This window comes from Dipteris shenzhenensis, chromosome 17 (genome assembly GCF_047967505.1).
Source record: "Dipteris shenzhenensis isolate YYH24624 ecotype China chromosome 17, Dip_SZ_1.0, whole genome shotgun sequence".
Classification (NCBI taxonomy): domain Eukaryota; kingdom Viridiplantae; phylum Streptophyta; class Polypodiopsida; order Gleicheniales; family Dipteridaceae; genus Dipteris; species Dipteris shenzhenensis.
This window is the reverse complement of record NC_141612.1, coordinates 27629279-27652376: the sequence shown is the minus strand read 5'-3', so window position 1 is coordinate 27652376 and position 23098 is coordinate 27629279. Positions and strand designations below refer to the sequence as shown.

General features: G+C 43.3%; 1 protein-coding gene across 1 annotated transcript in view; it reads right to left on the bottom strand.

Annotated features, from left to right (window-relative positions):
• LOC147891924 (metal ion-binding protein) overlaps nucleotides 1-23098 on the bottom strand; it is a 127970-nt gene that overhangs the window by 78784 nt on the left and 26088 nt on the right. The window contains exons 11-13 of the mRNA XM_087387943.1: nucleotides 6192-6600; nucleotides 5682-6005; nucleotides 3135-3740 (exon numbers count right to left, since the gene is read on the bottom strand). Of these exons, the coding sequence (XP_087244069.1) occupies nucleotides 3135-3740; nucleotides 5682-6005; nucleotides 6192-6600 (1339 nt within the window). The remainder of the gene's footprint in view (nucleotides 1-3134; nucleotides 3741-5681; nucleotides 6006-6191; nucleotides 6601-23098) is intronic.

Below are 23098 nucleotides of genomic sequence, written 5' to 3'. Positions count from 1 at the left end.
ACTTCCCATGCATAGTCATTGTCCATTCTCCCAATTGTAAACCAAGAGGCATAGCCAGAGTGAGTCACAGGTTGGGGTCATGAGTGTTGCTACTAGAGGTGAGGAAGCCATGAAGCTTTCCATATACTACTATTGGGGTGAGGTCATCAATTTAGGGGGGGGGGGTGTTATTTTGGGACAAATTGATGTAATGGATCATACCAAGGGTTACAAGGTCTATGGTTGTGAGTGTGATCACATGAGTGAGTGTGTGAACACGTGTGTGTAGGTGTGTCTAGTTAGGTGTGGCTGATGATGTGTCAGTCAGTAGATGTGATTGAGTGAATCTGGGAGTGTGATGTGTGATTGAGAGATTCGTGGAGATGGTGGCATGATTATAGGATCTTAGTGGCTTCTACTATGACATCATCTATGATGTTTATTGGATGTATCTTGGTGCCTATTAATTGGCCTTCTACTCATGAATAATCGATCATTATCGTGCCTCATTGTCTATCTTCTGATCTCACATTCTTTACTTCATCATGCCGCCATGCTCTCCCCAACATGAGTGACCACTTCATCTCTGTAGTGGTACTAGACTAGTTCTCAGATCTCATGTCTGCATATCATCTTGCATCTTCAAGTCTAGCTCTGAACTCCACTCCTCGATGTCTGTCATGAATATTGCAACAACTAAGTATGTAAACTCTATCTCAGAGGAACATGGTGTTGTCACTAAAAATAGTGCTTCTCTTACCATGTTTGGCTAATGCGGGCTCGAACGAGTCCTCCCTCTTCATTTGATATGCCTTCTTCTTCCTGCAATCTTTAGCACAGTGTCCAAGCATGTCGCAACAAAAGCACTTCTTGTTGTTTTTACTTTTCTCCTTATTTTCACCATTAGGGGCATCCCCGTCTTCATTCTTGGCATCCTTCTTTTTCTGAGGTATCATTTGCCACCTTTGCTCTTGGCTATAAGAACCTTCGCATCGCCATCCTCATCGCCCTTTCTATCGTACAGCTTCATCTAAGCTTCCTCCTGAAATTGCAATGGACCCAACTCCTCGAACGTTTGTGGCCTCGTCTGGTCTCCTACGGTGATGACTCACCAACCCTCAGTAGCTCCTCGGCAGCTTACTACTTTCACTAGGAAATCGTGGGCTGACTCTCTTTCACCTATCTACAAGTTGAATAGTTGATCTTAAAGCATGATACATCTTCCCTGTGTTCTTAGTCTCATAGAGATCATGTAAGGTCTTCCATGCATCCTCCAGTTGGATGTGAGATATCACCGAATCCGCACTCATCTGATGGTCATGGAAAGAGAAGACGGCATTTCTCAAGCCCCACTACTTCACTGTATCTGGATCTACCAAAACTATGATTTTCCTTGAGGCATCCAACACATCGATCGGTTTCGACTCCAAGCCTCCCATCATCTCCCAAATCTCCCTAGCCCACTAGATGGCTACGAGTCTATAGTTGGTTCCGTTCAGCATTTCCAAACTCTCCAAAAGTGGATTGGACCGCATGGCTCAATGTAGATGATCTGAAGTCTGCTAACCTATTCTGCACTACCTGCAAGCCACACAGGCACGGCTGAATCTGAGAGCTCCTTCCTCTTGGTCTTTGATCTCCTAGGTTTCATGTCAAGAGCAAGGCCATACCTGGATGATAACCATCGGCTCTGATACCATGTTAGAAAAGTAGAGGTAGTTTGCTTGCTGAAGGCCAACACCTCCTATGCAGCGGAAGATTCACGACAAGATCACAAGATACTTATCAGAGCACAACTTAAATACATGTGCTTACTTAGAGAAGTAAAGAGGCCAGCTTAGATCTGAAAGAGCACCCAAATGTAAAGCCAAAACAAAATAGATATATACGTAAATCTCAAGTACAATAACTTGCCAACATATGTACGAACACCTCTAGAAACAATCCTTGAGGCAAGGCACCAAAACAAGGCTCCATTTGCTGCACCCTCTCAGGGAAACTCCCCTCTGCCACGTGCCTCTTTGATATGTTTCAGTACCTGCTCAAGGCTAAGCATTCCTGCAGCCCACGTAAGCAGTCTTTGGTGGCCCTTTGGACTGCCCCAAATAAACCTACTCTGATCTGCTGTACATGTGGCAAATCATATTTCGGCCCACATGGCACCTCACCCCTCCCCCCTACAGGTTCACCTACCCACATGCATGCTGAGGTGCCAACCCCCTAAGCTCTCCTCATTTGGAGGCTCAAAGGTGGGCCATTGATCCAACACAAAGGTGGGTGCAGACCATCGTAAACAAATATGCTCTCACACATGCACCAACCACACCCCCGCAAACACTGGAGCCATGCATTTGTACACGAGCCATATTACAAGATAAGTGAGTTTCCTGCCAGGATATAGACTCAGAATTTTCCAGTCAGTCTCTCAGAAAGAGATGACCCCCCCCCATCCCCTTTTCAAAATCAGCAAGGGCAAAGTTAATTCTATATCAAAGCAGTTATATTGGCATCCTTCCATGAGACGCACATCATTTTCATCAAGTTTTGAGAAGAACAAAGATTTTAGCCTGTAAATGCAAGTGAAGAGATCTTACTCTTCCCCCACCTACCTTACCTCTCCAATCCAATCTTAATCACCGCCCATTTTATCTATAGACAGCAACAGGCCATATCTCTTGACGTGTGTTCTAGATGTTTTGGTCTCTCTGATATGAACAGCACTCTGGCAAGAACACATCTTTGGAATTCAGTATGCCTCATCTTCCTGAGAGTTCACAATAGCTTGAGATAGATCTAATGACTAATATCTGTCATTACCAAGGCTTTCAAGCATAGCACCATGATACATAAAGACAAACAGATGAAAAAGCCTATTTCCTGTTGCTTTATTAACAACTTTGGTTACAGCAACCAGTATCACCAAGAGGCCAATATCACCAAGAGGCACTTGGCCTTCCAAGATGACTGCAAAACGTTACTTCATCCTTAAAGACTCACATCTACCAGCGATATCAAGTGTCACAATACTTTATTATTTCTAATTGTTCAAATATCAGACATAAATGACAAATTCTTAAGGAAAGAGGCTTCGTCCAAAAAATGATGTATTTTCCATTCTAGGACACACTGGTACCATAGAGGATTGAGATTATTACTGGAACTGCGAATACTTGTGCTGGTCTTAAGCGCATGCTCCATTTCATCTCCTGAATCTCTGGTCTCTTATGAAGCCAAGCTTTGAAAGTAGTGCCTACAGATCCTGGAGTGCAAAATCCATCGAAAGCTTCGCTACCAAGATACGCAGTAAATGCAATAAGCATGAAGTATCTTTCCAAATACTCAGCACCTCGATTTAAGGCCGCGCGTCTCCTATGATGCTCCAAATTCTGATTATTGAATACTTTCCTGTATTGTAGAATGGCTTGCCGTAGATTTTGCATTACAGCACAACGGTCTATAACTGCATCCAAGGTTGCTCTACACTCCCCTCCCTTTTCCAATAGCCTTGTAATTTTCCGTATCAATGGAAGGTCGTCCATGACAAAACCTGAAAGTGAATTCTGTCGTTCGATCTCTCCAGCATTGATTATTTTGTCATCACTTGCAGCCTCATTCCCTGCTTCATCACCACTGCTCGATTCGGTATCAACATCAGACACTTCTGCCAAGGGCTTTTGCATTCTCACTGGTCTCCCAAACTCACAGCGAAGTTTGACAAGGCATGCGATAACAGTACCAGTTGTAGTACGTCCACGGCCCATCTGCCAAGATCACAAACACAAACATCCCATAAACCTCCAATCAACAAGAGCATTCTAACAAAACAGAACCACCTTTCTTTCATGACATTGTATTTGTCTCCATGTGTGTAAACGTTGCAACTCCGTCAAGCAATATGAAGGTCATTTGAACAGGCAATATATGACAGGAATCTTGGGCTCAAAAGAGATTCTTCACAAGCTTTATGGGCACCACGAGTTGGTGAAAACACAAGTTTTGCTTCAGGAATTTCTCCAGCTACATAGAATTCTGATGCAAACATACACAATCAAGAAGGTGCTACAACAGAGCTTACCAAAGGTGGCCTTGAAAACCAGCTCCAAGTACAAATCTACAGGCAGGATGCGCATGGAGAGCAAGGGGGAAGTCTCACAAAGTTGCCCCCAAAAAACAAAACAAAAAAAGATGCACAGAGAATGTACTCAAAAGAAGACTGTCTAAAAAAGGGCTAATATTATATCTTTCTAAAATATCACATCAACCCAGGTCCCACCTGTGCTAAGACCATTTTAACACAGTAAGCAGAATATCAGCCACATCCAGAGAGGATCCATCGTTTTATATGTTTAGACTAAGGGATAGCACTGCCTAAGAAGACCAGAGATGCATGTAAAAGAGATTGAATGATATATCTTGCTAGAATGTCCTGCACACTCCCTTTAGAGAGAGGTTTGGCAGAATTATGGCATCATTCAAAGAAATTTGCACTGCATCTCCCAGTCAGGAAATAGCTACAACAGCCAATGGACATATTTTCAGTGCCACCTCTCAGGCAAATTTTAAAAACAATATACGGTAGCAGGCCCCTCAATGAAATATCCAATAGAATAGACCAAAAAATGGATCAATTACTGCAAAATACTATATAGCAGCTAGCCAACATGCGTAGATCTTTGCAATTGAGTGTTATCTCAGTATTTTTGTTGTGCTTCGTGCTTTTTCTTCCACCACTTCTAAGGGACTCTGATCGATTGGTTCTGGTAGCTCACCTTTGGTGCTTAGGCTTGCACCCTTCTAAGTAGACATACTTTCGGGTCCACGGAAGATAAAATCTAATTATCAATCACCAGCACCCCTACAAGCAAAGGTGCACAGTATCCATACCCACACTTCTTTTTCCCAAGAAAAGTAGCTCTATTAAATTCTCGAAATGATACAAAGAGTTAGCAGTCCATGAGTCACTGAAGGAGAACCCTAGCTGCCTGCAGCCTGCTTCTCCAGGTCTTGGTTCATGGCCTATGGTAAACCGGGAGCAGGTGACAATGACCATTGTAGTAGGCGCATATATGTACACAAAAACATCCATGAGAGAGTGACCCTGTGCATGCAACATGTGCCTGTGCAGACAGCATGCTTATATGAAAACAGGAAAATGAGGGCTGTTATAAATGGCAAAATTTGAAATGCAGTATTCCCAGAATTCAGATAGAAATCCTAATCTTGAGTGATTTTTCATCATCTAGAAGGAAAAAACAATAAATGTTCTCTTTTCCCACAGATGATAAGATCTGAGTGGTTTTAACATCACCGCCCAGATGCATTGATGCACACACAGATATGCACACCTAGAGGACCAGCTGAATTCACAAAACAAAAGATTTAAAGGAATAATAAACACGCGTGCATGAACGCACGAACACATACACACAAGAAACATTTCCTTAGACATTTTAAATAAAATTGTGCAAAGCAATCTAAAGACTCTGATAAAGTAAATGAAAATATATAGAATTCAGACACTAGGATGTCACGTTCTGAACTAATGAGTATTGTTTTCTGTCATTAGGACTTAAAACTGAAGTTTGGAATGCAAGGCTGAATCCACAAGGAGTAATGAAAACTATGTCTGCTCTTAGAGGAGAAATGTCAACACAAAATGTTTTTCCAGACAGTCTGAAAACCAAACAAATATAGATAGATACCTGACAGTTAAATACAAATGCAGTGTTCCTTTCAGCAGATGCAATCTTTGCAGCAAGAGTCCCAAAATCAGAGCTTCTCGGAGCTTTCCCATCAGTTATAGGAACACGAGCATATTCAACAGGGAAACCATCAGATTCCAAAACTTTGTAAACTTCCAGGGGTGTCTGCACAGCTGCTGGAGTAACCCGTTCCCAAGCATCAAATATTTGGCCATTTTCCGTTTCATGATTCACCATTATTGCACCATTGTAGCATTCCGCCTCCCTCAAAACATCCTCTTTCATCCTAGCTTCCATTTTTTCAACCCTTTCCCTGTCTATGCCCTGTGATGGAAATAAAATATTGGGATATTCCCAAGCGAGGGAAGGAGAAACAGAAACTAAAGAGAATATATATCAACAGACGAAATTCATACGATGTAAACAACATACAGCTCAATGTCACAACGGAAATACTCCCTTTCACTATCTTCTTTAAGGATTGGCCTCCTGCTGGAACATGAATCTTACCGTATATTCAAGCATATTCTTGTACGGCCTTTCAACCTCCCTTAGTACAAAGGGTTTCCCATTAATGTAGATAACAGGTTCCTCTCTCATATTGTGCCATAATACTGGGCGTCCACCTCTACCACCACCAATGCGGTGCAGCACAGCAAGTATCCCATCTCTTGTTGGATTAGCTACACCATACACAGGAAATCCAGCTACTTCTCGAAAGTTGGGAGCCCCTTCAACTCTTTCTATTAGGTTCATATTCTGGCATCCAGGACAATGATCGCTTTTAAGCACTGTTCGCCGACCAAGAACCTCCCCATTCCTTGAAGCCAACACAGTCTCCATTTCAGAAGGACACCTATTTTCTGCTGGAGGATTACATCCATAGCTTAAGGCACCCATTGGATCACGCCTTAACAACCTGCCAATCATAACAAAGTCCACAGACCAGAAACAATCACCATGTTGTCAACAAGCAATCGTGCCACAATAGCAAAAACATTTTTGCCCCTTAAATAAGCTAGAGCTCTTGCTTCACAAAAGAGAAACTGCTTGATGTATAAAAAATAAGGGGTGTTTTCTGACTTCTGTGATTAGAACCTCAGATTTCTGTTAACAGCCATACAACTGTTACATCTCAGCTAAAACTGTTAAGACTTCCATTTAGCACCACTGTTGCTAAGATGTCTTTTAAGTTGGCAACAAGGGAATTACAATCTGAAGACTAATGAATAATTCATTTTCAACTTGTTTGGACAGTTCAAATAAATTTTGGCTGTTCAGCAAGCTCATGATTTTGTATTAGATTAGGGCGGGATTTCCTCCATCGCAGGCTACCCCAATGTAGCTTATACCTGACTTGGGTTACATATTTCTAGGTGTAAGTATTGGCCAGGGGAAAGTGAAGGACTGGTAAAACTAGCATCAAAGTGGCCATTTAGGGATGTTACTAAAGCCCTGCTGAATATAGCCGCAAGGGCTGAGGCTATATATGTGGCTGGAACCTCAATATTTGGCTACCGATCATTATGCCTAGACTCTTCAGTGTCGACCCATTCAGTTTGACTCCAGCATGACACCCTCAGGGTGTGTCGTGGTGGTATGGGACGCCATGGCCTCTTGGTGGGCACTCTAGCTTGGGAGACCCTCTAAACCTTCAGCTCAGGGTTGAATCAGCATTCTCTTGGGTATGGTTGTGAGCCTGATGCCCAATCCTTTTGTCTTGAGGTCTTAACCAAGGAATCTACCAGGAACGGTTGTAGAGGTGTGGGAATTGACATTGGTACTAGAGCGAACTTTTAAAAGAAGCCTAGTCCCTTTAGATGAAACCTAGAGAGTGTCACTCCAAATCTATCTCCTCATTTCTTTGAACATCTCCTCATCAGGCCATGCTCCTTCCAAGGATAATGAATTGAAAGATGCCATCAGATCCATTTCCCCATATCGCATACACACACACACTCTCTCTTTTTGGTTTTGGTGAAATCCATGTATGTTTATATTACAAGAAGCAGCCCCAAAGAGGGGACATGCAATTACAATATCAGAAGATTTCGGTAGAAGACAAGTAAACACAGTAATATGATAAACACACAGAATATCATAGAAAAACTTAGAAAAAGTAGAATCTCCAAAGACACTATGATTTCTGTCTTTCCACAGAGTCCAAAGTCCCCAATATCGAACCCAAGTGAAAAAAAGATCACATTTGTGCCTCTGTGGGCAAATCCAAAGACACTATGATTTCTATCTTTCCACAGAGTCCAGAGTCCCCAATATCGAACCCAAGTGAAAAAAAGATCACATTTGTGCCTCTGTGGGCAAATCCCGAATAGCCAAAAAAGCTTGCCGAAGCAGGCAGTAGGAAACCGGGTTTGGAGGTGCTATTTTAGGAAAAGTAGAAAGTCACGAGTCACAGGGCAATCCCAGAAAAGACGGAGCAAGGATTCCCTTGGATCCATACATCTATGACTGTTAGAAACATGGTGAAGGGAGAGAGATAGAGAGAGTTAGGGTGTGAGGAAATAATGCTCAAATGAAGACATGAAAAAGGCTTTCATTCATTCATCAAGTATGACAAGACAAGTGAAGTACAAGCCTTATATAGGCTACTCACTCACACACTAGCACCTAGTGCAATAGGATAAGTCCCATGATGATACGTGGCACTCACACATGACTCACACACATAGACTAGTACTAGATCACCTAGTACTACACACCAACACACTCTTTGGCTATGATATCTCCAACACCTCCTTCAGAGCAAAGAGTGAGACCCAACATGCAAGAGCAGACCGATCCCCCCTCCACCGCAATATTGCAAAGAGCAAGTCCAACTATCCAAAACCTCCCGTGTGATAGTGACTTCTGTAGGATCGTTAGATGATAGAGAGAGAGCAAGGTGCAAAGAGTCAATAGATTTTTAGCCGTCCCATCAATCTTGAGTAATAGAAAAAGAAAGAGTACAAAGTACTTGTACCTAGACCTAGGACTAAGTGTCCTAGGTGTCACATAGGACTAAGTGTCCTATGTGGCCTAAAAGGCACTAAAACTATAAGTACCTATATTTATGCCTACAAGGCACATGCTATGGCCTATAGGGCATCACTAGAACCACCAGAAGATGGCCTACAAAACCCCCTCCATCGGATGGGCTGAAGTATTCTGGAAACGTCTCACAATACCTGGTATTTTTTTGTCATGGTGGCACATGTTCATCCAAAAGAATATAGCCACCTATGAATGTACAAGGGATGTCAGATCATGTAACAAAGGGAACCAAGTGTAAAGCCTATCGGAAGACTTCGAACTTGGGACGAGGAAATGCCTTTGTAAACATATCTGCTATGTTGTCCTATGTGGGAAGATAGGACAACTCTATGTCTCCTGCTGACAACCACTCCCGAACATAATGATAGTGAACTTCAATATGCTTGGTACGCGCATGAAACAATGGGTCACGCGCAATGGCCAAAGCACTCTGGCTGTCAGTGTAGACAATAATGGAGGATGTCTGGCAAATACCAAGATCTGTAAGTAACTGTCGAAGCCAAACACACTAAACTGTAGCAGTGAAAGCTGCCCTGTACTCAGCCTCACAGCTAGATGTGGCAACTGTTGGTTGCTTCTTGCTAAGCCAAGAGATACATGAATTACCAAGCAAAAAAAATTTCCGTTATGTGACACTCTGGTATCGGAACATCCTGCCCAGTCACTATCCATGTAAGCATGCATGGTAAATGAACCCTGATCACCATAGAAGAGGGCTAAATCCTGAGTGCCTCTCAGATATATGAAGACTCTCTTCACTGCCTGCCAATGCTGTGAACTAGGCATGTGCATGAATCTGCTGAGCTGAGATACTGTATACTGTAAGTCAAGTCAATAAGGCATCCAACAGCCTGCTGATAAAGAGTGATATCACATGGTGGGCTCCCATCATGAGCTGAGAATTTGAAGCCAGGGTCCACTGAAGTAGAAATTGGCTTGCAATCCTCGAACTCAAAACGATCAAGGAGCTGTCCAATATACTTGGACTGTGACATCATGATACCCTCCTCAACATGAGCAAACTGAATGCCCAAATAATAGTGGAGCTGTCCAATGTCTAACATTTCAAAAACCTGCTGCAAATCAGCCTTGAAAGCTGCAATATGCTGAGTATCTGTGCCCGTGATGAGCATATCATCCACATATAAAATCAGCACTTAAAAATCAGATCCACTCCCACGGACATAAAGAGTGGGTTTTGTGGGACTATTCTGAAAACCAAAGGATAGTAAGTGTGCATGAATTTTGGCATACCATGCCCTGCGTGCCTGCTTCAGACCATAAAGGGCTTTTCTAAGCCGGCATACCTTGTTTTCAAAATTAACAACCTCAAAGCCAGGAGGTTGTGTGACATAGTCTTCTTCCTGCAGATGTCAACCTCCTTGTGTCTATACTAGCCTGTTCTGACATATCACGGGAGTAGCACCCTAATTTTCCACCCAGCCTATTCTACCAAGACTTTCAAGCGAGAGACAGAGATCTGCATTCAAAATCACGTAAATCACATCCTTCCCTTCTCTCACTAGCCTTGGGGATGCGTCAATTTTACGAGCAAAAACCTATGAGCAGGTTTATCCGAGCGTGTTTTTCAAGAGATTTTTAAAAAAAATTTTCTTTAGGAAACATGGTTTTTACACTTTTATTTTCACTAGAACTAGATCCCTTTATCATAAAAATATACAGACTAGTCACTCATTCATTTTTACACAACATAATTTTCTTATTTAGAGACATCCCTTTGTACCCCTGTTATTACCTTAAAAAAGTGTTGATTCCTTTAAGAAACATTCCTCATAATCACTCTCAATGTAATAATACTATGCATATATAATTACTTATTAACACATTTATATCATATGGCAATATCTTTTTAGTGTTTTTATAGCATATTTATGGACATGTTTCTAAAGAAGTTTAAATTACTATAAATAAGTATTAACTTGGGCTTATATATCACTCTCATAAAATACATGTAATATTTAATACTATATATGGAAGATTTTCCAAAATATAACTTCATGGATGTGCTCAAATGGGGTGTTCCGATCAATTTGAGTGGTTGAATGACTATATTTGGACATTGGATATGAAAGTTATGTCACTTTTAAAAGTGCTGTCCAAGGTAGTTTCGCCAGCGAAACTACCTTGGGAGACTTGCTTCAAAGGGGTTTCGCTGGCGAAACTACCTGGATGGCTTGCTTCAATGAGTTTTCTTTGAAGAAACTCTTTCATGAAGATAGGTTGAGAGAGGGTTTTCAATGTCACCCCCTATTAAGTAAAAGTTGTAAGAAGGATCATAAGGGAATTTTCATAGAGAAGTCTACTCTACATGTGGGTTTCTTCAAAAGCCATCCCATTATGCTCTCACCATTCCTACAGATTCACCTAAAGATTTTTGTATAAAATAGGCATTGCTATAATACTTTGCATATTTCTAAGTGAAACTATGTTTTCTTCTGATCGATTTTTGCCATATTTATGCATAGTTGGAAGCTTTTTTTTTCCTTCGCTCGGACGCTCGGAAGATTTCGCTCAGAAAATGCTCGTCCCCCTAGCCTTGGCAAACCCCAAATCCCTAGATAGATCTAGATGCCACATGTCATCCATATAGGGCCTTCCTAATGCAACATTTCACCCCTCTCTTGGGATGCATTTAATCCCTTGCCCCTAGGCACAATCTTTGCACTAGGCCCTTGGTCTCAGATCTATCTAGTCTGGTGCTATCAGCCCTCACCTAGGACCTTGACATTAAATCCCTCCCGATCATTTACATGAAGCGCAAACATATATTTTACAGAGATAGATCCTATAAGGGAAATGTCGACTGATTCTTCCGAGGTCATGCTACCTCGGCTAGAGCGTAACATTCCTTCCCTCTTCAGACATCAGCGTCCTCGATGATAAAGTCTGGGAACACTCTCCGCAACTGATATACGGATTCCCAGGTAGCTTCGGATAGAGGCTGACCATGCCATGCAACCAACACCGTGGGTATCTTTGCATTGTTCCTCGGTCCAGGATTCTTGTTGGTTTGCGCCTTGCAATATCCTCTATCTCCTGAAACAAAACCACACCTTCGATTAGTGAGTCACCAGTATGTAAAAATTTCTTTAAGCGTGAAACATGAAAAACCGGATGCACCTTACACCCCTGTGGCAATTCTAATTTATAGGCTACACTGCCTATTCTCTTTAGAATTAACCACGGCCCACAGTATCGAGGTGATAACTTAGCACACTCTCCTGAAGTCAACGACTTCGAGTGCGAAGGAATTCTGAGAAAAACTTTTTCTCCTTCTTCAAATACTCTTATAGACCGATTTTCATCCGCATACACCTTGGCTCTATCCATAGCCTGGCGGATATTAGCTCTCGCAAGTGCTAGCATCTCCCGCATCTGAACTACAAAGTTCGCGGCACTAGGCACTTTCTGAGGTACTCCAACTATGATTGGATTGGCTGGTCTATAACCATAGTTTAGCTCAAACGGACTGAACCCAGTAGATGAATGCTTCCTATCATTGTAGGCAAACTCCAACAATGGCAACCACTTGTCCCATGTATGTTGCCTCAATGACACATATGCCCTCAGCATATCCTCTAAAGTCTGGTTGACTCTCTCCGTCTGACCATCCGTCTCAGGATGATCCTCACTACTCATTCCCAACTCAGTCCTTAGTGTCTCAAATACCGCTGTCCAAAAGTGACCGGTAAACCTGACATCTCTGTCTGACACTATGGATCTAGGCAATCCATGCAGACGAAATATATGTCTAATAAACAAATCCGCTACTTGCGGGGCACTAATAGACTCTCTAGTCGGAATGAAGTGAGCCATCTTGGTTAGACGATCAACCACCACAAGGATAGAATTATACCCTCCTTGTGTTGCAGGTAGTCCTACAATAAAATCCATGGAAATGCTCTCCCACTTACTTAGTGGTATTTCCAAGGGCTGTAAAAGTCCGGGTGGCTTCACCCGCTCGGCCTTACTTACCTGACACGAGAAACACCGTGTCACATATTCATGAATATGCTTTTTCATCTTTGGCCAAAAGAAATCTCGCTTCACGAGATCATATGTCTTCTCGACACCTGGATGTCCCGCACACGGGCTATCATGGCATTGTCGAATGACTCTCTGCCTGAGATCATTCTGACCAGGTACTACAACCTTGCCATTTCTAACTAGCATACCATCCCTTATGGTATATCTTGCATAAGTTTGGCCTTTTCTGGATGCCAGGTCATCCTTTTCATTTTCCCCGGGTTTTAACACATGAGCCTTAGGCCATAAGCTCTGGACAAACTCGTCCACCTTCTGAGTTTCTTTGATCTCGGTCATTAGAGCACTCTCTAATACCGTGAAACTCAGGTTGTGCATAATGCGAGACAACGCATCAGCTACCTTATTGTCTTTTCCTCTTCGGTACCGAATCGTAAGATTAAACTCCTGCATGAGCTCTGCCCACCTAGCTTGGCGGCCCCTCAAGTCAGGCTGTTTACAGAAATGTTTCAGAGTATCATGATCCACATCCACATAAAACTCTGAACCATACAGATAATGCCTCCATGTTTTCAAAGCATGGATAGCAGCATACAACTCGAATTCATGAGTTGGCCAATTCCTTTGAGAGGGAGAAAGCTTCTTGCTTTCAAAGGCTACTGGCCTTCCCTCTTGAAGGAGGACTGCTCCTACCGCAATGCCACTTGCATCGGTTTCTAGGAACAACGGTTTCTGGGGATCAACTATTTTTAACACCGGTCCTGAGACCACAGCTTGTTTTATGGTGTTAAAACTTTCCTGTTGATTCTGTCCCCAAACAAAAGGTACTTTATCTGAGGTCAGATCAGTCAATGGCGATACTATTCCAGAATATCCTTTGATATGTCTTCTATAAAACTGGACAAATCCCAAGAATGATCGCAACGCGGTCAGACTCTGAGGGATTGGCCAAGTTAGTATCGCAGCCACTTTCTTCGGATCCATTTCTACCCCCTGTGAAGTAATTATGAACCCCAAATATTCAAGCCTAACCATACACAGTATAGTTTTCTTTTTATTCACGTAAAGACTGGCTTTCCTCAAAGTACTGAACACTATTCTTAAGTGTTCACGATGCTCAGTAATACTTTTACTGAATATCAAGATATCGTCAATAAAATGTACTACGAACTTTCCGATATACGGACGTAGTAAATCATTCATAAGCATGACGAAGGTCGCTGGAGCATTGGTAAGTCCGAAGGGCATTACCAAAAACTCATAATGACCAAACCTGCTTCTAAAAGCGGTTTTATGCACATCCTCGGCTCTAATCCGGATCTGATGATAGCCGCACTTAAGATCTATCTTGCTGAAAATCACGGCTCCATGTAATGCATCTAGCAAATCATCAATCCGAGCCATCGGATACCTGTGCTTAACAGTGATATTATTTAATGCTCTGTAATCTATACAGAGGCGAAACGTATCATCCTTTTTCCTCTTTAATATCACTGGTGAAGCAAAAGGCGAGAAACTTGGTTGAATCTGCCCCAACTTGAGGTATTCTTCCAGTTGCCTACGCACCTCCGCTTCTTCAGTAAAACTCATTCTATAGGGAGGTCTATTTACAGGTTCTGCCCCCGGGATCAGTTCAATCTTATGCTGAACTTTCCGCTCTGGAGGTAACCCATAAGGTAGTTCATCCCTGAAACATTCAGAGAACTCTGTTATAAGATTAGCCAGCTTGGCCATCTCACCACTTTGCGTAACATCAGTGCTAGCCGAAGACTCATCCACCGACTCTACCGATGCTGTGCAAAGGTATAAAAACTCTACTTGAGCCTTTCTGATTTCCATCACGGAAACCAACGGTCCCTAAGGTATATCTCTTTCACCTCACAAGACATAAAGCACATCATTCATCTTGAATTGATATACGTGCTTTTTCCAATCAATGGCTGGATTCTTCCTAGAATGCCACGCCATTCCCAGGGCTATATCCGCATGAGCAAGCTTGGTTATTTCAAAATCAAGCTTCTCAGCATAGTCCTGAATCCGAAGCTCTAACTGGGTAACCCTTTGGTCCCATACTTCAGTTGAACTTCCATCGGTCATCCTGACTGTGTACGCATAGTCAGATGGACTTGTCTTTAATTTCAGCCTCTTCATGAGCTTGGAGTTAACCACATTGTGAGTTGACGCTGAGTCAAACAACACAATGACATCATGACTGGCCACTTGCCCTTTCATTTTGATTAACTCCGTATCATTGAAGGCTGTATACCCCGTTGCTGCGGGCTTAGATAGGATGTTATCAGGTGCACTCGTCACTAACTTAGTAACAGACACACAGAACAAACAAGGTACTAACCTCTGAGAAGATCCCGCTAGCTGAATCTGCATCTCTTCCGCTCTGGGACTTCCCTGCATCTCCACGTCGCACTCTGAGATCACCATCTCAGCCATCCGACGATCTTTATTACGTGGACAATCTCTCCACTGATGAGGTTGAAGGCAACCAAAGCATAAGCCTTCTCTCCTCGCTTTTTCCCTTTGTTCTGGGTTCAAGGGAGACTTAGACCAAGCCCGAGCTGCCATTGGGGTTACTTTCCTCTTCACTCCAATGGTGGTACTTGGTTTAGGAGTTTCAGCCGGTCTCGCCTGCTTGGCTTGACCACTCGGCTGCGAACCACTCCCTCTACTAGCCCACTTCTTCTTAAACCCAGATTTCTTCGGATACCCATACTGGGTTCCGACCTGTGCAAACCCACTTGGCTTGCTGCCCTTGGCATCCTCGTAGTTCAGGGCTATAGCTATTGCATCATCTAGCGTGTTCGCGTACTTAGCCCGAACTTCCATTTTTATTCGATCATTCAATCCAAATATGAAATCTTTCACTTGGATTGATTGAGGCAGGGGTTCGTCAACCTTCATTACACTCTCTCGAAACTTATCAGTGTATTCTGCCACTGATAAATTTCTCTGACGAAGGTTCCTATATTGATCCCAAGCTCGGGATGCCTCGTCAGGAGGTAAGAAGTGTTTCCTGAACTCTCTTTTAAATCCCTCCCAGGTAGTGGATGCTATGCCATCTTTTTGTTGTTTAATCCACCACCGAGATCCGCAGCCTCACTAAACATATGGGTGGATATGGGTGGCCTCGCGGATCTTTTTGATGTCATTTCTGATCTCACAAATGGCGAACGCCTCGTCCCATTTGTGTAACCAGGTCTCAATGACATCGGAGCTACGGTCGTTCATCCGACCAGAATACTTTTCCGGTTTGTAATTGGCACTTTAGCCTTCCTAGGCTCGACCGTATGGACACTAGACTCCAGTTCCATTGGAGCCTTTCCCTTCTCTTCTCGAGAAGGTCTGGCAGACATACTCTGTAACGCTCTCCTAAGTTCAGATTGCCCTGCGTTGGCTTGTAATTGCTGCGCTAACAGCTGTTGCAAGGCATCCTCCAGCAATGCAATCCTGCCAGATAAAGTGTGAGCTACTGGGCGCGATCCCTGCTGGGTCGGCCGGACTCCTGATTCACCAGGGTCCCTCCGGGAAGCCCCTTCTTCTGCTTCCATTTAGTTCAGTAGGTGTTTTGTTTTGGGCCCTTTTTTTTTTTTTTTTTAAATAAATAAAAACACCCCTAGAACACTGTAATCACAAGCTGACACAATTCAGGGTACTGACACTCTGAACACAATTCCCTATACTAGGGAATTCCTGCAATCCCACATTCACACTGATCAAGCATTTAATACAGGCATATATCACAGATGGCGCTTTTCCCTATACTAGGGAAATTCCTGCAATCTGACTCCGACTGAAGCACACAGGCATAATCTGTCCCTGCTACAACATTAAAGCCTCATGCAGGCTGATTACCCTCAAGATCCGTCTATGAAAGCAAAGCATCGCCCGACTAATTGAAGAGAAAAAAAAAACAAAACGAAAGTATTGGAGTTCGAAGAGAGCTCCCTGGTCGTTAACGAACAGCCACGCTCCCTTTTTGTTCCATGCAATTCCGGCCAACAATTCCTCGCTCTTTTACGACCAGTCTGGAATCACAGCTGAGGTACAAGCTTTTGTCGTTCGACTAGCGTTCTATGTTGATCAGGCGCCTTCATAAACTAACCAATGTTAGACCCTCTGCTCTCGATCTGTCGGGCTATTCGGGCCACCTGGTTTCCCTGCTCACAGACTCCTGGCGTCCACGAAAGAGAGGGCCAGATCCCGTGACCGTAACAAAAAATGCACCTGCCTCTCACGCCCACGTCGATCCTTGTCCACCTGTGCTCCAGCTTCAACGCCTACGTGTTCCGCTCCATGCACGTCACATTTCTCTCTGATTTCGTTGTCGCTGCGGGAGCGCCACCAGTCCTTCATTTCCTAGTTCGTGGGCGTCGCCGATTACCAGCGGTTCCACCCAGGTTCCAAACCCGCTGTCCGCCACTAACCTACGGGACCCCCAGGCTCAAGCCACAATTCAGAAGCCTCCGTTCGTCACGTCGCAGCATCACCCGGTCAGTTCGTCGATTGGCGCTCAGATCGTTCACGTGAAGGTCTTCTTATCCCTTGATCTCTCCACAGGCTCTGATACCAACTGTCAACCTCCTTGTGTCTATACTAGCCTGTTCTGACGTATCACGGGAGTAGCACCCTAATTTTCCACCCAGCCTATTCTACCAAGACTTTCAAGCGAGAGACAGAGATCTGCATTCAAAATCACGTAAATCACATCCTTCCCTTCTCTCACTAGCCTTGGCAAACCCCAAATCCCTAGATAGATCTAGATGCCACATGTCATCCATATAGGGCCTTCCTAATGCAACATTTCACCCCTCTCTTGGGATGCATTTAATCCCTTGCCCCTAGGCACAATCTTTGCACTAGGCCCTTGGTCTCAGATCTATCTAGTCTGGTGCTATCAGCCCTCACCTAGGACCTTGACATTAAATCCCTCCCGATCATTTACATGAAGCGCAAACATATATTTTACAGAGATAGATCCTATAAGGGAAATGTCGACTGATTCTTCCGAGGTCATGCTACCTCGGCTAGAGCGTAACAGCAGATCCCCATGAAGAAAAGCAGTTTTGATGTCAAGTTGGTGCCAATGGTGATGGGCTGCAATGGCAATGACACATCTGATGGTAGTAATCCTGGATGTGGGAGCAAATGTCTCCTCAAAGTCAATGCCTTGTTGTTGGGCATACCCTTTTGCAACAAGACCGGCTTTGTATCGATCTATACTGCCATCAGATTTCCTTTCTAATTTGTAGACCCACCGGGTACTAATGGCATGCTTGCCGGGAGGGAGATCTACTAATTCCCATGTGTCATTTTTAGCAATGGATTGTAACTCAGCTCTCATTGCATCCATCCACTCTTGCTATCAAAAGCATCTTTATGGCACAAAGGCTCTTCATTGCAAGCTGTAGCAAGGAGTGCAAACTCAAGAAAGTGACCATGCATCTGTCTATTCCCTGATCTTGTCTGGGCAGCAAAAGGCTGGTCTTGTTTGCTGTCCCTCAATGTATCAAGAAGCCATCTAGGAACTTGCCTTTGTTGTCTATTGACAGCTCTTTCTTCAATCACTGCATCATGAATAGTGGGATCATTTTGTGCTGAAAGAGAAACCTGCAAATCAGCATGGGGTACTGGCTGATCATTACTTTTTTTGATTGCCTTGTCATCAAGCTTATGTCTCAGCTGAGATGGTACATGAACATATGCAAGAGACCCACAAACTCTCATGTGTGAAAGTGAAGGCTTCCTGCCTTTCCATGCTTCATAAGGTGTAACAGTCTTCAATACCCGTGTAGGTGATCTATTCAGCACAAAGTTGGCACACATCACTGCATCAAGCCAAAATTTATTGGGCAAAGACTTGGCCTTAAGCATGCATCTGGCCATCTCCATTATGGACCTGTTTTTCCTTTCAGAAACAGGATTCTGATGAGGAGTGTAAGGAGTAGTGCATGAGTGAACATGCATGAGTGAACAATGCCCCGTGAAAACAGAAATGCATCAAACTCCTTTGACATATACTCTCCCCCCCTATCTGTGTTGAAGGTGACAAGCTTGCATCCTGATTCATTCTCAACCATATTCAGGCACCTCTAAAAGCATGAGAAAACTTCAGATTTGGCTTTTAAAGGATATACCCAGCAATATCTTGTGAAATCATCAAGGAGAGTCATTAAATATTTGTACCCCCCAATGGCATTTGTCCTCATTGGGCCACAGACATCACTGTGTACTAGCTGCAATTTCCTTTGTGAGAGTTTTGGACAATTCTTTTGAAAAGGAAACCGATGCATCTTACCCAAAAGACAACCCTCACACACATGTTTGGAAACTGTGTGAGTTTGAGGTACATCATTTGCCATCTGCTGTGAGTGTAGCTTTGCAAGAGCTCTATAATTGAGATGACCCATTCTCTCATGCCAAAGATGAGTTTCAGCAAGCTGTGAATCTGAAATAGCAAATGCTTCAATAGAAAGTGCAGCTGAGTGATGATCAAGGTGATAAAGCCCCTTTTGCAAAGTGCCAGTGAAAACCATGGCATTGTCATCACGAAGATCATAAACTAGGCATCTGTAGCCATCAAAAATCACTCTGAAACCTGAGGTGGCAATTGAGTTGACTTCAATTCCAGGCACAAAAAGAACATTAGTCAAAGTGACAAGATGGCTTGAAATGGATGTGAGCTGCACATCTTCAATTCCTTTTACAGCATAGGAAGCATTATTAGCACATGTGACAGTCCCCCCTCAAGGTGCATCTGCTAAAGAATGAAACAACTATCTGCAAGATGTGACGTGCTTGGAGGCACCACTATCAAAATACCAAGACTGAGCGTCATTAACAGTAAAGAGTGCATCAGCTTTGGAGGGATCAAATGAGTAATGGACAGCCCATGCCCAATCATCCTGAAGAGCATGTGCATGTGAAGCATCTGCTGGCTCATGGGATTCAATAGCATGTGAGGCATTAACTGTCAATCCTGCTTTCTTTTTCTCCGAAGCAATGCGCTTCCTGTATTCTGAAATGTCATGTCCAGGCTTGCAACAATAGTTGCATCTTTTCTTCTTTGACTTATCTGCTGTATTTTTAGATGCATGGGAGGAATTACAGCTGCTATGTGCAGATTTAGGCTTACCCATAGGCTTGGAAGCCTTGCCTCTTCATGTTTGCTGTGAAGCAAATGCATGATGAGGAATAATGGCTTGTCTATTAGCACGACTTTGCTCTTCCTGCAAAAGCAAAGTAACTAGCTGATCAAAAGAATAGCGGTCTGGATTACCCATGGCCACTAATCGAAGGGTTGTAGCAAACCCTTGATATGCATCTGGCAGTCCATTCAGTGTGGTACTGACAAGCTGTGAATTTGGCACCACCTCACCAATATTGGCAAGTTGTTCCATGAGGTCCTTGACCTTTGTCAGATATGCATCCATAGAATCACCATTCATATTGACTTCCTGTAATTGCCTTCTCAAATATTCAACACGTGCCTCATTGCGAATCTGATAGAGAGAAGCCAATTTGTCCCAAGCATCCTCTGCTGTCCTGCAAGACCGGATGTGTGGAATAATGATTCTCTCGCATGATAAAGCAATACATGAATGTGCATTTGCATCTCTTGCATCCCATCTTGACTGTTCCTGAGTTGGAAGAGCAGCAGCAAGAGTGCTAGAAGATGAGGCATCAGAAGGAGTACCCCCTGCAGAGGGACCAGCAGTAGAGGCAACCACTGTAGCATGGGCTGTCTGATCAACCCCAGAAACAATATTCCACAAATGCTTTGCAACAAGAATATGTTTCATGAGATAAGACCACATCGGATAGTTGGTGCCATCCAACTTATCATCTTCACGAAGAACGCCAAATAGATCTTGATTGTTCCCAGCCATAGCAAATGTGATACCTTGAAAGAGACCTGAAAACCCAAAAGCCTCAAGGCTATCACTGCAAAGAGCTGCCTGTACAAAAATGACAGCAAATATCTGCAAATTTCCAACCCAAATCAAAAGGCAAATGCAGATCTGACCCAAATGTGACTGTAGTAGGCAATGTTCACTGCAAAAACAGCAAATCTGGCAAAAGCCCCAAATTTAATGAGGGCAAATAGGCCAAAAAGAGGGCAAATGTAGAAAAGCCCCAAATTTTGCTGAGATTTTGCAAATGTGAGCCAATGTATTGTACTCTGACCCAATGTCCTGCAAAAGTGATTCAATGTCCTACAAAAGTGACTCAATGTCCTGCAATCTAACCCAATATACTGCAAACAAACAAGAAATTGCAGACCAAATCCCAAAGAAAATAGCCTCAAGGCTTGCAACTGCAAAATTAGGAATGCTGTCCACAAATTGTCTGCAAAAGTGCACCAAATCCCGGAGCAAGTACAATGCATGTACAACATACAGCGCGGGTACTGAACTAATGTACGGAACAGTACGGATATCAGCACAGAATCCAATGTACGGCTGTACGGATGCATGTACTATGTAGTACGGTGTACATTGTACGGAGGCATAGCACGGACAAGTATGCTGACTGTACAGAATACATGTACAGAGAGCAGTACATCACCCTGTATGCACAAGTACGTAGTGCAAGTACGGATCTATACATGTGCTCAGGTACGTAGCTATACGGTGTACGAAATGCAAGTACCAAACTGCACATGTACGACGATGCATATTCGAATCTGTACAGTTGTACGACGAATCAAGTACAAAGTACCGCTGTATGACGACGCAGGTACGGAGCAGGTTGTGAGTATGATCATCCGTACCATACGACGGTACAAATGAAGGAGGCTGGTGCAAGTCCGGGGGCAGGAGACGAATCTGAACGTGGCTCTGATACCACTGTAGGATCGTTAGATGATAGAGAGAGAGCAAGGTGCAAAGAGTCGATAGATTCTTAGCCGTCACGTGAATCTTGAGTAGTAGAAAAAGAGAGAGTACAAAGTACTTGTACCTAGACCTAGGACTAAGTGTCCTATGTGGCCTAAAAGGCACTAAAACTATAAGTGCCTATATTTATGCCTACAAGGCACGTGCCATGGCCTATAGGGCATCACTAGAACCACCAAAAGATGGCCTACAACTTCTCAGTCAGCTTGCGACCGGCAAGGGAAAACCTTTATTTTTAACCACAGAAGGCCCAGGGGCATCCTTGTTTTGCACTCAAAGCATGCTCCTACAAAAAGATCCAATTTCGACTTATAAAAGGCACTCCTCATAATTGTAACTAAGTAAATTTCTGGAGCGGAACATCCATCCCACAAAATGCTAAGTCTGCTGGAGTTTCCATCTAGCCTAGTTGGACACACCACCTTCCCTAATGAAGCTGCAATTTTTGGCAAGAGTCAAGACAAGCATTGAGGAAAACCACCACCTCCACCCAAACCAGGCAACAATGCCTAGTAATCCCGAGTAGGTGACCAAGGCAAGACATGCACCATTTGCTGCCCATAAAAGAGCGGAGAATGCTCCAATAACATTTGCTTATGATGTTCATCCACCATAATAACTTCAAAAAAAAACTATAGCTGCATAATGCACACCTTGTGGACAAAATAGCCTCCCAATTTCCTTGTGAACCAGTTGACATCTGTTGCAACAGGCATATGACTTGGGAAGAAAATATTCACAACATGCTTAGCATATTCACGTACTCCACCATGATTCCAAGAGTAGGAGCAGGATCCTTCTAATCTCTACATGATAGCCTGCTTTTGTTTCTTATTCTAAGCCAATGTTTCTTTATTGAAAGTCTTGTCATATTCATAAGCAGCCATCCTATTTGAAGTAGAGGAAGCTCCAAGTCTGAACTTCCTGCAATAAAAATCCGATAGCCAAAGGAAGCCTTATGGACAAGCAATAGAGGCTTTCAAAGGATGAGACCTGAAGTGTTGGGTAAGAGAGGGGAAAAGATCACCAAAAAGGATGAAACCATAAGACCATATGGACAAAGGAAAAAGGTCAGGTTTACAACAAGAAAAGGGAAGGATTTATGAGCCAAAAAAGACTAGGACAGAAAATTAGGAACACTTTCAGAGACTAGAACTCAAACACAGGTGAGAAAACGACCTCACAACATAGTTACCAAGGAACAGGGATGTTCCAAAAACTCAGGTGCTGGAAAAGGAACGTTTCGGGAAGGGGGAATGGGGGAACTGAACCCGGGACGCCAAGTCATATGGCTAGCTGATCAAAACTTTCCATTTCAGCTTTAGACTTTTAAAGAGACTCTTAGAATACTCAAAATTGAAATGTACATGTTTGCAATGTGCATAAAGCCATAGAAGCGTAAAATACTATAGATGCGAGAGCATATAATATGCAAAATACAAAAAAAGGAGG